We start from the raw sequence: 13,980 nt of genomic DNA on the forward strand, positions 1-13,980 counted from the left end.
CATATGCAATTTTAGTATAATTAATCAAACACCCAACAAGAAATAATGCTTATATTACTACATCATATATTACTAGTCCTCACATAATTGATCCCTACGATAACTTATTTTCGTACTAAACAACCCATAAGTGTAAATAAAAGGCTTTTGAGTATTTGGAGAAACATAAGTGGTCATTTGGTTTGCCTTGAATAAATATATATGAAATCTAACACAACTTATTAGTACAAGTTGGTCTTAGTATAAAATTTTGTGTAACTTATACAATATCTGGTTGGTTTTTTAATTTTTTGTATAAAATATTGCATAACTTGTACAATATTTTGGTTAGATTTTTTCTTTTCTTATGCCCGTATAAAATAATACTTGTATACAATAATAAGAGAATTTTTATATTATTTTATGCAGGATAAAATGTGAAATAAGAATACATGTATTAAATTAATAAATAATAAAATTATCCTTTCATTTTAGACTTAAATTCCTTTTGTGTTTTTTGTGCGTCTTTAATTCATTTCTTTTCCTTCTAGTGCTTTTACGATTTCACATGACACGAAATCTCAGTAAAGAGTACATATTAAAAAAATCATATACTGTTGTTTTCAATATTATCACATGTATGCATATTGGTCATAGATTGAAATGAATCGGGATATCTGTTAGGTTGAAGTGTTAAACTTCATAAATCACTATTTAAAAGATTATCGTTATCTTTTTCAGGCGAATGATTCCCGTTTGCTAGCAGCGGGAGAATCCAAAACCCCAAAGCGAAGTGAGTAGGAGAAGAGCATCTGAGCATGAGATACAATTTCGACTTGTCGGAGCCCCGTGACGCCGACGACGGTGGCCGTCAATCAGCAATGCCAACTTCAGCTTCAACACCCAAAAAAGAACTGGAATGGCTACCCTTACAAAACCACCCAGTCTTTTCTTCTCCCAACAGGGATGGCGCCGCCCATTCCTCCAACTTCACAATGCCTAAAAACCTTTTGGCGTGGGACGGAGCTTCTCGTCTCTACTTTTGGGACTCCTACAAAAGTTGTCTGCATCGGCTCTCTGTTCGGTTGGGCGAACCGGACCCTACTTCCGTCCTTGCCGCTTCTCCTTCTAAGGTCCCTACTTAATTCTACATATGTTCACGAAATGCGTATTCCTTCTTCATTGTTTGCAAATTTAGTATTCTCGGAAAAGTGAGCATGAGAAACTTTAAATTAGGGCTGAATTGAGGATTATGACATTCTCCTAAGATTGTTCTAGTAACATATGGAATGCAGCTCCAATGTTTTAAATACAACTCTACCCGAACCCCAAAAAAAGAGAAAAGAGAAAAACTAAAGAAAAAGAATTTTATACGTATGGATTTTGTAAACGTAACTAAGCATGATGAGATGGCACACAAGGGAGCGTGAATGGAGCAGGATGGATATAGATGATTCATATACTGACCCTGAATAGTTTGTGATAGAGGCTGAATTGATGGATATATGACAAAAAATGAGATTATTATAAAGATATGACACTTAAGCTAGACTCATTAGGCTTATTGAAGACAATGGGGAATAGAACCTTGAGACTGTTTGATCCTTGTGAACTTTAGAACCTGCGGCTGTGGGATTTATCAACACATTATGCTTCTTTTTTCACTTTTTCCCAAGTTAAGTCATAGGATTATTTCTCCAAAGTTCAAGGAGCTAGAGGGATCGCTCCTTCGAGTTACTCAGACGTTGCTGTTGAAATGTTGATTTTCCTTCTTTAAAAGTAACATAATAAAGCTGAACAATTTGTATTATATGTTAGAATAAACTTCAGCACGATCTTAAACTGTTATACCTCTTGTTTCTTCAGGTTCAGCCTTACAGGTACTGCCTAGTTGAGACATATTTGAACTTCTCTTACATTATTCTTTGATGCTCTTAGCACTCTATCTGAAAGAGGAAATTATGCTAACTTAAACTTGGCTAGTTTTTTATTTCTTTTTTTAATTTAAACAGATCATTCTTGGGGCTTTGAGATAATTGTGATATCAGATTCATTCTGCTAGACAATAGTTGATTTGACAATTATGTTCACTTGGATAGCTGAACTGTCATTTATCTACTGCGCACCAGAATACCTATTCTACTAGACTTCTACAGAGAATGCTTCCCTCTTCCTACTTTCGAAGCTTCTTTTTCTCGTTGTGCAACGTTAAGAACGACATGCATAGGACAAGAATTGAAGACTAACACTCCTATGACCTATCCGTGTTATCAGGTCACTAGTCCATTGATGACAAATAAACCATATCTGTTTGCTCTGATTGCTTTTTTTTTGTTTTGTTGTTGAAATGCATTGGTACTACTACCAAGTTACTACTTCTTTAAGCTACGCATTTGGTGATGCTGGTTGTTGTTTAGGTACTGCAAGCTGATATGCAATTGGATTTTGAGGTTCAGCGAATTTCCATTAATAGAAATGGATCAGCACTTTTCCTAGTTGGCTTGGATGGTTTATACGTCATGTATCTCTATGGAAGGACTTCGACGAAAGAAAATACAGTTATATGCCGGTATAACTTCCTCCTTTTGATTTTGCTAGGTTATGTTTTCTTTGGGCTCCAAAGTGTAAAACAATAGTGTTACCAATGTCATTGTCCTCTTTATATTTGTTAACAATTTTTCTTCTGACGAGTACATTCTCCTTTATCTTCGAAAGCGTCGTGTGTATTTAGTCTGATGCAATATTATTGCTCGTTGGATGAAAGAAGTTATGATCTTTCTGGTATAGCTATTTAAAGCCACTGTTCCTTTAATTTTTTTTCCAATCATTTGAAACCTTATGACTTAACATTTGGAAGTAGCATTGGTTCTTGAAAACTGATTTTGATCTTGCATATGTAATATTCCCCCTTTGTTTTTTCTTTATTTTATTTGTTTATTTATGTTTTTGAGATTTATCTTTCATCAAGAGGCCTGAGAATCCGTAGTTACATGCTGATGTCTCGTCTGATTCAAAGCGGTTCAGATTTCATGTGACTGCAACTAACAGTAATACCATCTGTTTGTTCTGGCCATTGCTAATCTAATAACGAGATTGATATGAATTCACACATGGCTCCTGAATCTTCTCAAAAATGGTTCCTGGGATTCTTGTGAAGAGATATTGTACTTTGTGCTTTAAGAAGAAAGTGAGTGAGTTAGGAGCTAAAAAATGGCAAGTGATTGCAAAATTTGGTTGTTGGGGTTTTCTGGTGAAAAATAGGCTTATTCTTCTTAATTTGAAATCGAAGTGTTTGGATATATCTAATGACGGTATACTTATCCTCATATGCCGTGAATGAGCAGTGATGGCATCCTGATATGAATTCACAGTCTAATGCATTGTGCATAAGCCGATTGGTCTGAGGTGCAGCAGTGATGCTTGGTTTAGTAAAGAACATGTTCCATATGTGGGCTTTTTGAAAGAAGAGAAGACTCAGAGCATAGAATGTTGCCACCCTAGCCATCATGTGGATCTTGTGGAAAGAGAGAAATGAGAACTTCTGAGGGGGTATAAAAAGATTCTGCACATTTTAGAAATAGCCTATTGGTTTTAGTTAGTCTTTGGTGCACCCATGAGGTTCTTATTGTGTAAAAGTTTGAGTGCCATTTATGGAGAACCATATTCTGTGTAGGTTCTTCCCTTTTTGATACATCACTTGTATACAGGAGCTATCCTGCACTTAACAAAATAATTTACTTTATTATAAAGTAAAAACTTCAAAATTTCTGGTTTATTTTCATTTGTTTGTATTTAATATAAATAAAGGACTTTTATAGGGTCAGAATGCAGGTTATTTGTTTCGACCTCCTAATTTACATTCTATTGTGTAAATAGCAATTTTTAAGAGTGAAATATATTTATTACTGTAATCCTTGAATAGACCAGTCAGATTATCCTCTCACCTGTATTAGGAGATTAAATGAAAATAGACATGATGGATTCCTTCTTCAGTAACAAGATTTGATGGTAATTATGTTGTTGTCTGATAATTAGTTGCGGTGCACTAGAAGTCACTTTGAATGTGTTTATTTTCTTTTGTCGGTTGCAGGACAGTTTCAGTTGGTTCAGAGATTTACTTTGATAAAAACAACTCAATACGCACGTTGCAGGTTTGTTGGCACCCTTACAGTGACACCCATCTGGGAATCCTCTCTTCTGATTCCGTTTTCAGGTACTTGTTTCTTCATTGTCAATTTGTATTAGGACTATTTGATGATAAAGTTCTCAACTGGTGTATGTTAAAAACCTGTAAAGAGTTTTTAAATCTTTGTTTGTGTAGACATCTTAACTGGATTAGTAATCATTTTGCAGTAAAAACTGTTGTTGCTTCCTCGTGATCCTCTTAAATCATGGTTTAATGCATATAGAGACCTACCTAACAATTATTGGATATCTTATACTATTGATGGTACTGGCGCTGGTACTTTATCTACTACTTAAGGATTGTTAGCACGAGCAGAAGGCACTTCTCTTGGATTTCCTACTGCTTGATCAGTTTTAGTTACTAATATTCTGCTCCTTGTTTCTTTTGATGACTTGAATTATGGTGTTTTGCATCTATAAAGATGCTTAATCACATTTTTTTCCTATGAAGTAAATGTTCTAGACAGAATCTTGAAGTTTAAATTGTTTAACACAAAGTTTGCTAGAGTAAGTTTCTTTTTGATATATGCTTCATTTTTCTTCTGATATGGTTCCGGTAAAATTATTGGAATTTGGCACCTAATGATGTGGCCGTGGTCAATGAAGCGGATGCAAACCTTGGAGATCAGGGTTCAAATCCGAGCATAGACAAAAAAAATACTAGGTGATTTCTTCCCATATGCCAAAGCCTTGGTGGATAGATTTGCTAGGTATCTGTGCTGCTAGAAGGTAGATCTCTGGCGGAATAGTCCAGGTGTACACAAGTTGTTCCAAACACCATCATTATTAAAAAAATTGCTGAAATTTGGGTAAGATGGTCCTGGTTGCCCTGACTTGGGATAGTAAATTAGTGTTTCTTGACAATGACTTCGCTTAAAATAATCTAAGCGATTAGTCTTTTTTAAGATTTTCAATTTGTTTAGTGGTTACTGGTCATTTGAAATGCATATGGATGCCTCAAGGACAAAAGCCACGGTTGGTTTCGAGACGAGGAAGGAGGCATCAAGATGGCTCATTCCCTCATCTTGTCTCTGGACGCGAAAAGGCGTATAGGGATGAGTCATTCCAAGTCACAGCCTATCCTAATATGAAAGATTATTTAATTATAGGGGAAGGTAGTATAAATAACATATTAAAAGAGACTATTATGCACTTAAAACGAATTACCAAGCTACAAATGATGTGTTGCTTCATGTTGCTGAAGAGACACTACTAGTCATGTTGCTTCCAATCATTTGTTCTGTGAGCTGCTCCTGCTCAAGTACTGAGTATACCAAAGAAGTTGTGGTGCAATTTAGTTGTGCGGTTTCTCTAATGGATACCAAATTAAATGGATATTCGGGTGCAAACAGGACTTAAACTAAGATACAGGAGGACCTCACTTATTTTTTTAACTGTATTTATGAACCATTGGATAGGCTGACAATAGACAAGTTTGAAGGAGAATGAAGGATAGAGAAAGAATCTCTTTATAATAGAGGAGAAGGGGCTTTGGGTATGTTAGTTTTGACTATTACTTCATGTTTTGGGAGTTTAACTGATATGAAATCTTAACTATTATTAAAAAATTTCTATTTGTGTAAAATAGATGCCATAAGCTTTGTTATTCATGAGTTCCTATAATCAAATTAATCTACTTTACTGTTGAGTTTTTTTCGGGGACTTAAATGACGTGATTCTTAACTATGATCAATTCTTTATTTGTTTAAAGTAGATGCTACAAGCTTTGTCATTCATGAGTTCCTATAATCAAATTTGTCTTTGACTTTTGAATTCTGAATAAAGACATATTTCTTGTAAAATGCCTACCTAATCTTTGACCTCCTCACAATGCCTAGGTTTCGATTTAAAATGAAGTTTGCTTATCAAAAATAAAAAAAAAATTAAAAGGAAGTTTCTTTGTTTACTCTTAAACTCTTTCTTAGCCAGGTATACAAGTACTCCCCAAGTTGCATGTTAGTCATACTTTCTCTGCTGGTTGACCCTTTTTTCGTTGTAAGCAAGATGGCTATATTCAGAAATCACTGCAAAATTTCATTACCCATATTTATTGATAACATTGAGGGTAGCAAGAGATAAAGCTGTTGAGGAAGGTATACTGTACCTATCTGCTTGCCTACACTACCTCCCGCTAGGTTTAATTATTGAAACCAAATACCACCAACGTATCTTGAATGGTATATTGGAACTAAAAGTATGCCAAGCTAGCTTCATTAATCTTAGAAGAAAAAGCACCTGCTGAGTTTTGAGTTTTCCGACAAAAGCCTTAAGTGCTGATTGTAGGATCAGTGGCATGCCCATAGCCTTAAGAGATTGAGGCCTAAGCAATAAGAAGGGCTGTTGGGAAGGTTTTGTTTGGTTCTAGTGCTACATGGTTGTTGGGAGCTGTCAATTTATATGCCACTTCCACATAGAAAAAGAAGACTTGTGGCGAGGACGACTTCATAGAAAACATGTTATTAAATTGGCTTACTTAAACTACATTAATTGTGAAACATCTATTGAGTATTTGAACTGACAAAATGAGGTTTCCGTTTGTTCTGTTCTTCTTTTGGGTGCACGCCGTCATGTTTGCTTTTCTGTCAATGATATATCTCTAAACTAAATTGTTCCCTAATTTGGACAAGTAGGCCTGTAAATCAAAGAGTTATGGAGAACAGCATGCTGTTTTTTGGTCTGCTACACGAGTCTAAATGTACTTGTGGCCATCTGAGAGCTCTCTAAATTGTCTAAGTCAGATGCAATACATCATTAGCATATTCGTTCAACTGCTGATCCTTTTGGACATGGTGAGCTGAAAAATGTTAAGAAGCAACAAATCCCAAAGATTGTAGATGAACAAGGACAACAACCTTACTTTAGGAAGTGAGCTGTCAGTAATTTCACCCATATGGTTGCTCATTAGAACAAATTGATGATGCTCTTTCATTTGCAGTAGTACAAGTTGATAGAAATTGGAACTCAGAAGACTTGGATCCATTTACATTTAGAGCCAAAAGCTTGGTTTCATTGGAACCATGTTATTGCATAAAGCGACACTGCCTAGGCAGTAACATCTTTTCCCCTTCACTTCTCACTGGGTGTGCATGTGCAAAGGATCACTATTTTTGGGGCTTTTAGTTGTCAGAGCACGTAGAACTGGTGTGTGGCACATTCTTTTTGTTATCCAATGGCGGAGACATCTTTTTTTTTTTCAAAGAAAATTTATTCTCTACGACTTTCTTAACATATCAGATGCATGTTAAATCACTTGCTGATTGGAGAATTATATGTTATTTCTTTTTATCGACAAATTACATTGAGCTATATTTACTGATGTTCCTTCATATACAGGGTTTATGATCTGTCGTCGGCCCTTGGTCAGCCAGAACAGGAGTATTATTTGCAGCCTGTGGAGCCTGGCAGTTCGCACAATGCCACATCAATCTGCCCCGTCGATTTTTCTTTTGGGGGGGATCATTTGTGGGACAGGTTCAGTGTAAGCTCCATTCTTTAACACTTCTCTGTTATACTGTAGACCTAGTGCTTATATGCTCAGGTATTCTGTGGTGATGCCCTGATGACACATTCTGGGACTTGATAGAATTGGACTTCATCAGTGATTCATAATCTTTTAGCTATATGGATATGTTGGATGATAAGAATAGAAGGAATGGCATGGTAATAGTTTATGATTCAAAGCTGTATCGATATTTTGGTGATAACTATATAATGAACAAGGTCTACACTTCCAGATAGATCGAGTAATAAATGTAGGGTAAGCAAATTTAACGCCCATTATCTAACATCTCCAGGTAGCGGCGGTTATTGATCAAGTGGTTTTACTGTCACTAAATTTGTGTGGTAAAGTTGAGTTTTTATTTTATTTTTTGCAGGTTTTTATCTTGTTTAGTGATGGCTCAGTTTACATCCTATGTCCTGTTGTTCCCTTTGGAAGGTAATTTACCAGAGATCAGAGTTCTGCTATTCTTAAGCTTTTGTTCAGAGATACTTATGGACAGAAAAATTTAATTTTGAATTGATGGTTGTGAAGTCAGTGTTGTCAAAGGCGCACTTAAAGCGCTTAAGGCCTGAAGCAAGGCTCAAAGCATGTTGAGCGCTTTGCCTCGCTTCGTGGGCGCTTTAGTGTCGCATCAAGGCTCTAAGGCATACTTTTCCTTGCCAATGAGTGTAATCATGAAAAGGTGACATTAAACAATTGATATTTAACTATCATAAATTATTTTCGATTTCTTTGTCCATATATTTGTTATTCATGCTTATAATTATTAGCCTTGACTACATATACATAGTTTTACTTTTTCTCCAGTTGCGCCTTTTTTCATTAAAGCTCACGCTTTATTTGCGCTTTGCGCTTAAAGCCCCAACAAACTTTAGAGCTTTTTTGCGCTTTTCGCCTTTGATAACAGTGTGTGAAGTAATATGAAATTATTTTAAAGGTCTTTATACAAAATATATTTCCATAATTTTCTGACTTTTCTTATTCTTGCTCAGCTGTAAAATTGATCTGCTGATAGGTAGTATTTTTTAAGGTTTTTATGATAAGCTTGTCTGTCTATATAAGAGATCTCATAGACTATAGTCTTCCCCCAAGAGGAATTATTTCCCCTCCCATATTTCTCATTTCATTTTTTTCTGAGGACTTCTAATTTGAAAATGTTCTTACTTATTCCTTGTGTCTGCTATTTTTAGCCTATGCAAGAGGCAGGTCGCAATATTTCACTTGAACTCACTAAAGTAGATTCTTTACATTTGAACAGTGTGTACAAATGGGAATCTATACTGGAGTTATATAGTGATGCGCATGTGTTTGGTCTGAAATCATCGAATTCAAAAGCTGTGAAAAACTCAAATTTGGCAATCTCTTGGTTGGAAGCAACATTTCCTGAACTAGCCCGGAAAGAAGTTCATGCAGAAAATGCTTCTGTACTTAGAGCTCAGCCTTATGCTTTATTTGATGCGTCAATCTCATTGCAGGTACTTTACTAACTAACAGTTCTTATGTTCTTGAGTATATCCATCTGGTCCATATTCATTCCATTTAAAAAAAAAAAATCCATCTGGTCCATATCCGCCAATACCCACTTTGACTTGCTTAGATGGATGAGAACCATCGTAGAAGTTAAGGGAATTTCATCTCTTTTGCATTATGGCTTGATTCATTTTTCTTCTATTATTTTTTCTCTCTCTTGTTATTCAATGCCATATGTGAATATTCATGAATATGGACTGTCAGATTTGATTGCCCTAATTGATATGCTGTGCAGCATGCTGTCCTTCCTTACAGCAGGAACAGGCAACTTGTGTAAATTAGTTCTTGTCTACTAATTTCATCTCACATTCACTTTACACTTTTAATTATTACCCATCAAAAAAAAAGTTGGACTTCGTCGGGCATCATTTATACCTTGAACTTCTTCAGAGACCAACATTAATTTGATTTTCAGTGATTAACGATATGAAGGAAGAACACATCCATGTTTACCTCGTTTTTATTTTTAATCGTTCTGCTAATATGAAAGAGGTAAAAAATGGCTCTGATTGCTGATTGTAGTAACATGGCACCATTGAATATTGTAAGCGGTAATGTTGTTAAAAACAGAAGATTGGTTGATACTGATCTATATGGGAGAACAAAACAGTTTTCTACCTTTCATTTGAGCATACACGGAGGAATAAGTACTCATAGTGCTTTCTAGCTGGATTGCTCTAGCAAGAAGCAAGATACAGTAGAAAGTCTTTTCTGCCTGCCCTTATTATCTAATATATTGATTTTTTGGGATAATGTCTTGTTGGATGAGACACTCTTTTTCTGTCTCAGTTGCTTGTGTATCGGTGAAGGATGCCGACTCGGACAAGTCTTATAAACCTTAGTATAAAGATTGAAGTGGAAAACATGGTGAAACAAATTAAGGCCGTATTTGAACGGAAATAGCCCCTATTCTTCTCTTCATGTATCTCCTCGGAAAAGCAATCCACTGAACTTTTATTTCTTCGTGTGGAGGGCCTCATTTCTGTTCTCTCTTATTCTTTTTATGCTGAAATAAATACTACTATAATCTTGCATAAATGAGTATTGTCCTTTTTTCCTGTTTCTTGAAGTAAAAAATCTGCGTGAAATTTTAATTTCACGTGGTAACATCTAAGTTTGGCTGCACTACTATTCCTTATCTCACTATGAAGGAAAAGAAGTTATTTCCAGTGATTACAAAGCAAGCCACTTTTTTTTGCTCTGGCTTAATCTCTTGGTGGAATCGTTTTTAAGAAAAGCTCGTTTATTTATCTTTCCAACTATATAACACCGTTTTAACACTGGCTTTACTTGCAGGGGCCTTTACGTAAAGTAAGTCACAGCGTTGAAGAAGACTCGGTTCATCCTCCAGTTTGTGAAGGGCGTGCTGTCAGTTTTCTTTATGATTTAGTTAGCAAAGATTCTATTGTCGTAACTGCTTGGAGTGGTGGCCAGTTGCAAATTGATGCTTTAGCTGATGAAGTACAGCCGGTTTGGAAGGTCGGTAGCCCACCTCGGGTTTGTCTGGATTCAACTGATAGTATAGTTGGCCTTGCAATGATTTGCGAGTCATTGTCCAGTGACACCTCTATTTTGAAGCTTGACCTGCCACCTGATCATACCTTATGGTTGGGGCATTCACCTCCTCTTTTAAGGCTGGCTATTGTGGATTTAGCTCTGCCCAGAAGAAGCGGTTCCATTATATCAATGTTTGTTGATCCCCTTATTTCAGAAAGAATATATTGCCTTCATGATGGAGGAATTGATTCAGTAGTGTTGCACTTTTTTCCTTTCACTAATCAGAGTAGTGGCAAAGAGGACATGATGAGAAGTCCCTCTGTGCATCCCGTTCTTAGCACTTTCCAAGGAGAAGCATCCTCAGCCTCCCCACTTTGTGGTTTCTTGGCTCTGTCAGATTCTTTCGGAGATTCATGGATTGTGGGTCTTACCCCTTCTTGTGAGTGTATAGTGTTGGAGATGGAGACTTGGAATACACTGGTTCCCCCAATTATTGATAAGGTTGACAAACTCATAGACTCAGAGGGGCCAAAAGATACAGATATTCCTACTATCATAAGCAAAGAGCTCCTTACTGGGCCCAGGGTAGTTCTTTTGCCCCCTTCATCGCCTCATTTACGCTCCGTTGCCGCTGATTCAATTGAAGGCCGATCAACACTTCATCAGTATTTCAAGCTGTTTCACGAAAATTATGTGGAATATGCCCACAAGGTAACTTTGTGCTGTCGTTACACTATAATCTTGATAGCAGTTGTTACTTTTTCCTGCTGGACTTCTCCTTTTAAGTTGGATTTTACCTTATTATCTATCTGATCCTTCAAATTTTGCCCTCTTTTGAGGTTTCAGTGGGGTGTCTGTGTCTGTGTCTGTTTGTGTGTGTCTGTCTCTCTTATTCTTTGTGCTACTGAAAGTTCTGGTGGCAATTTGTTTTTATGAAGTAATTTTTCTGTCAGTTTGAAATGTGTTTCGCCATTAACTATCTTTGACATGTCTGGTTTCTTAAACTTTCTCAAAATTGTGCATTTTCTTTTTCGGATATTGGAGTAGCTTTTTGTAGTTGAACTTCTATCGGCCCTGATAGATGTATCATGTAATTCATAGTTTTAGAATGTTCATCATGCTATTTTTTTGGAAGGTACAGGATGAGTTTGGAGAAAGAAACTCATCCTTCTCTCTAGATTTCTGGCAATACACCGTCTCCAACCAACTTTACTCCAAAAAAACAAAATATCTTTCCAAATCGAGTAATCGACAATATCAGACAGTTGTGAACGATCTTTAAATGATCAGAAATTGAAACCAACCATCCTGAAATCCTAAAAAACCTTCGACCCACACCCTTTCACATCCTCTTTTAGCAACTTTTGGCAAGTGAATTTAGATTTAAGTTTGGATTGCTTTTCTTAGTAACTTAAACTTAGTACAGGAGGATGAGACTGGAATATAACTTAGGTAACAACGGAATGGAAAATTTCGTCTGCTGTTGGATTAAAGAGTTCCCAAACAATAACAACGAAAAAGCTGGTAAGATTCGAACTCATTGAGGCGACGAAAATTTATGAGCACGAGGTGATGGATTGACAATGTAAGGTGGATCTGCAATGTCTTAAAACTAGCTTCTGAAGGGGTTGGTCGAGAGGATTATGTTGGGAGAGAGTGGTTCATAGAAAGAAAGAGGCTTTATCTCAAACAGTGGTCTCCAACTATCGCATGCAGTTGGAACACAGAAGAATCAGAACAAGTCTGATCAGATTGGTGGTCGTTCTGCATCACTTAAGGATCGGAATTTTTTTCCAAACAATTGAACCTACGTTCGAAGGATTTCTATGTTTATACTAGAGAAACACCCCTCTCAGATAGGTGAGAATTAGAGTAAGAAAATCGAGAAAAGGATTCTGCAACCATTAACATAGAGAAATTGGATCCTCTAAATTCCAATTTGGGTTGAGTTCACAATAAGAGTGAGAAAAAGCCATTGTAAAAAAAGAAATAGCATGGTCAGAGATAGTCAATGGCCGAACTCTGTTCTCTGGTGAGGTCCTGTGGCCAGCTTTTGAAAGTTGGAAGTTGCAAATGAACATAGTTTTTGGAACTAACAAGATGCCGGCCTAAGGTATGCGGCCTGCTATCTCTTAAAATTTCATACAAACGAAAGCGGGAATACAGAGTTCCCCCTTTTTACTCTTAATAAGGGAAAAGCTGATAAACTGGAAATATGAGTAATGAACCAGATAAAATAGATTAAAGAAAAGGAAAAGGGTAAATATAAGAAAAATGCTGGGATAGCAAGCAGCAAGCCGAATGGTAAGGCCTATACCGACTCCTGCAAAGCAAAATGCAGAGCTCAAATTAAACCTGATATGCTTATGCCCAGTCACTTGAGATAATATATACACACGTAGGTAGAGATAGTGGACTCAATGGTTCTAGAGGTGGAATTAGTGCCCTGTTGGAACCTCCTATGCTATCACAAATCTCTATTAATCTTGCTCTTATTGAGGAGGATCACAATGTGGAATTGAAAAGAGCAAGGAAAATTCGTCAATGAGGACTCTCCGAAGGTCCTAACAAGAAGGAGAAATGGTAGCAGAGCCTATGGAGGTCCTGATATGGACCTTTGAGAAATCTGAACCAATTGCGGTTCAGATCTTTGACATTCCCGTGATGGTGTTAATACTGTTGATTTACCAGCGTGTATCGAGAAGTCTGGGGGAAAATAGGTGTCAAACTGGGTCAAAGAGAGCATACTGAAGCTCAGTAAGAAAATGGCACATGGTGCCCCCTGTTCAGAAGGAACCTACTGGACTGGGAGATTAGTGACCTACTATGTTCAACTCTTTAGAAGGCCACATCAGTGATGATCAGCAGCCAGACAAACTCAGATGGGAACTACTTGAGCTGGTAAAATGATACTCGGATCATATAGAATTTATCAGCTCCCTCCATAGCTAATTATGGAAACTGCATAATCTGTAATTTGTTTTTTCCGGGCATCATCTGTAAATGGATTTTCTGATCTAGCAGTCCCTGGGTGCTACATACATCTATAGTCACCTTACCTTCAAAAAAAGATTGTTCGTCATGCCTGTAGTATTTCATTCTCAAAATCATCTATTTTTTATAATTATTCATTGGAATTCTGTTGTGCAATTTGATTGGATGAAAAGATTATTGTGCAAATAGTCTTCTGTTCCTAAACGACACGTGCAGACCATCTTGTACCCAGGATGTAGCTTGGGTAGATGACAGGTGCATCTGTTGGATGCTACTTTCTGTGGAGCATTCAA

General features: G+C 36.7%; 1 protein-coding gene across 2 annotated transcripts in view; it reads left to right on the forward strand.

Annotated features, from left to right (window-relative positions):
• The first annotated feature begins 538 nt into the window (after window positions 1-538).
• LOC109244141 (nuclear pore complex protein NUP88) overlaps window positions 539-13,980 on the forward strand; it is a 16,203-nt gene continuing 2,761 nt past the window's right edge. Inside the window, exons 1-8 of one of the 2 annotated variants that reach the window (XM_019411179.1) lie at window positions 539-617; window positions 721-1,112; window positions 2,397-2,548; window positions 4,070-4,192; window positions 7,498-7,642; window positions 8,040-8,101; window positions 8,925-9,141; window positions 10,493-11,404. In XM_019411179.1, the coding sequence (XP_019266724.1) occupies window positions 798-1,112; window positions 2,397-2,548; window positions 4,070-4,192; window positions 7,498-7,642; window positions 8,040-8,101; window positions 8,925-9,141; window positions 10,493-11,404 (1,926 nt within the window). In that variant the 5' untranslated portion in view covers window positions 539-617; window positions 721-797. The other variant, XM_019411178.1, reaches the window with a different exon arrangement.

The sequence above is a fragment of the Nicotiana attenuata genome, unplaced genomic scaffold (genome assembly GCF_001879085.1).
Source record: "Nicotiana attenuata strain UT unplaced genomic scaffold, NIATTr2, whole genome shotgun sequence".
Lineage (NCBI taxonomy): Eukaryota > Viridiplantae > Streptophyta > Magnoliopsida > Solanales > Solanaceae > Nicotiana > Nicotiana attenuata.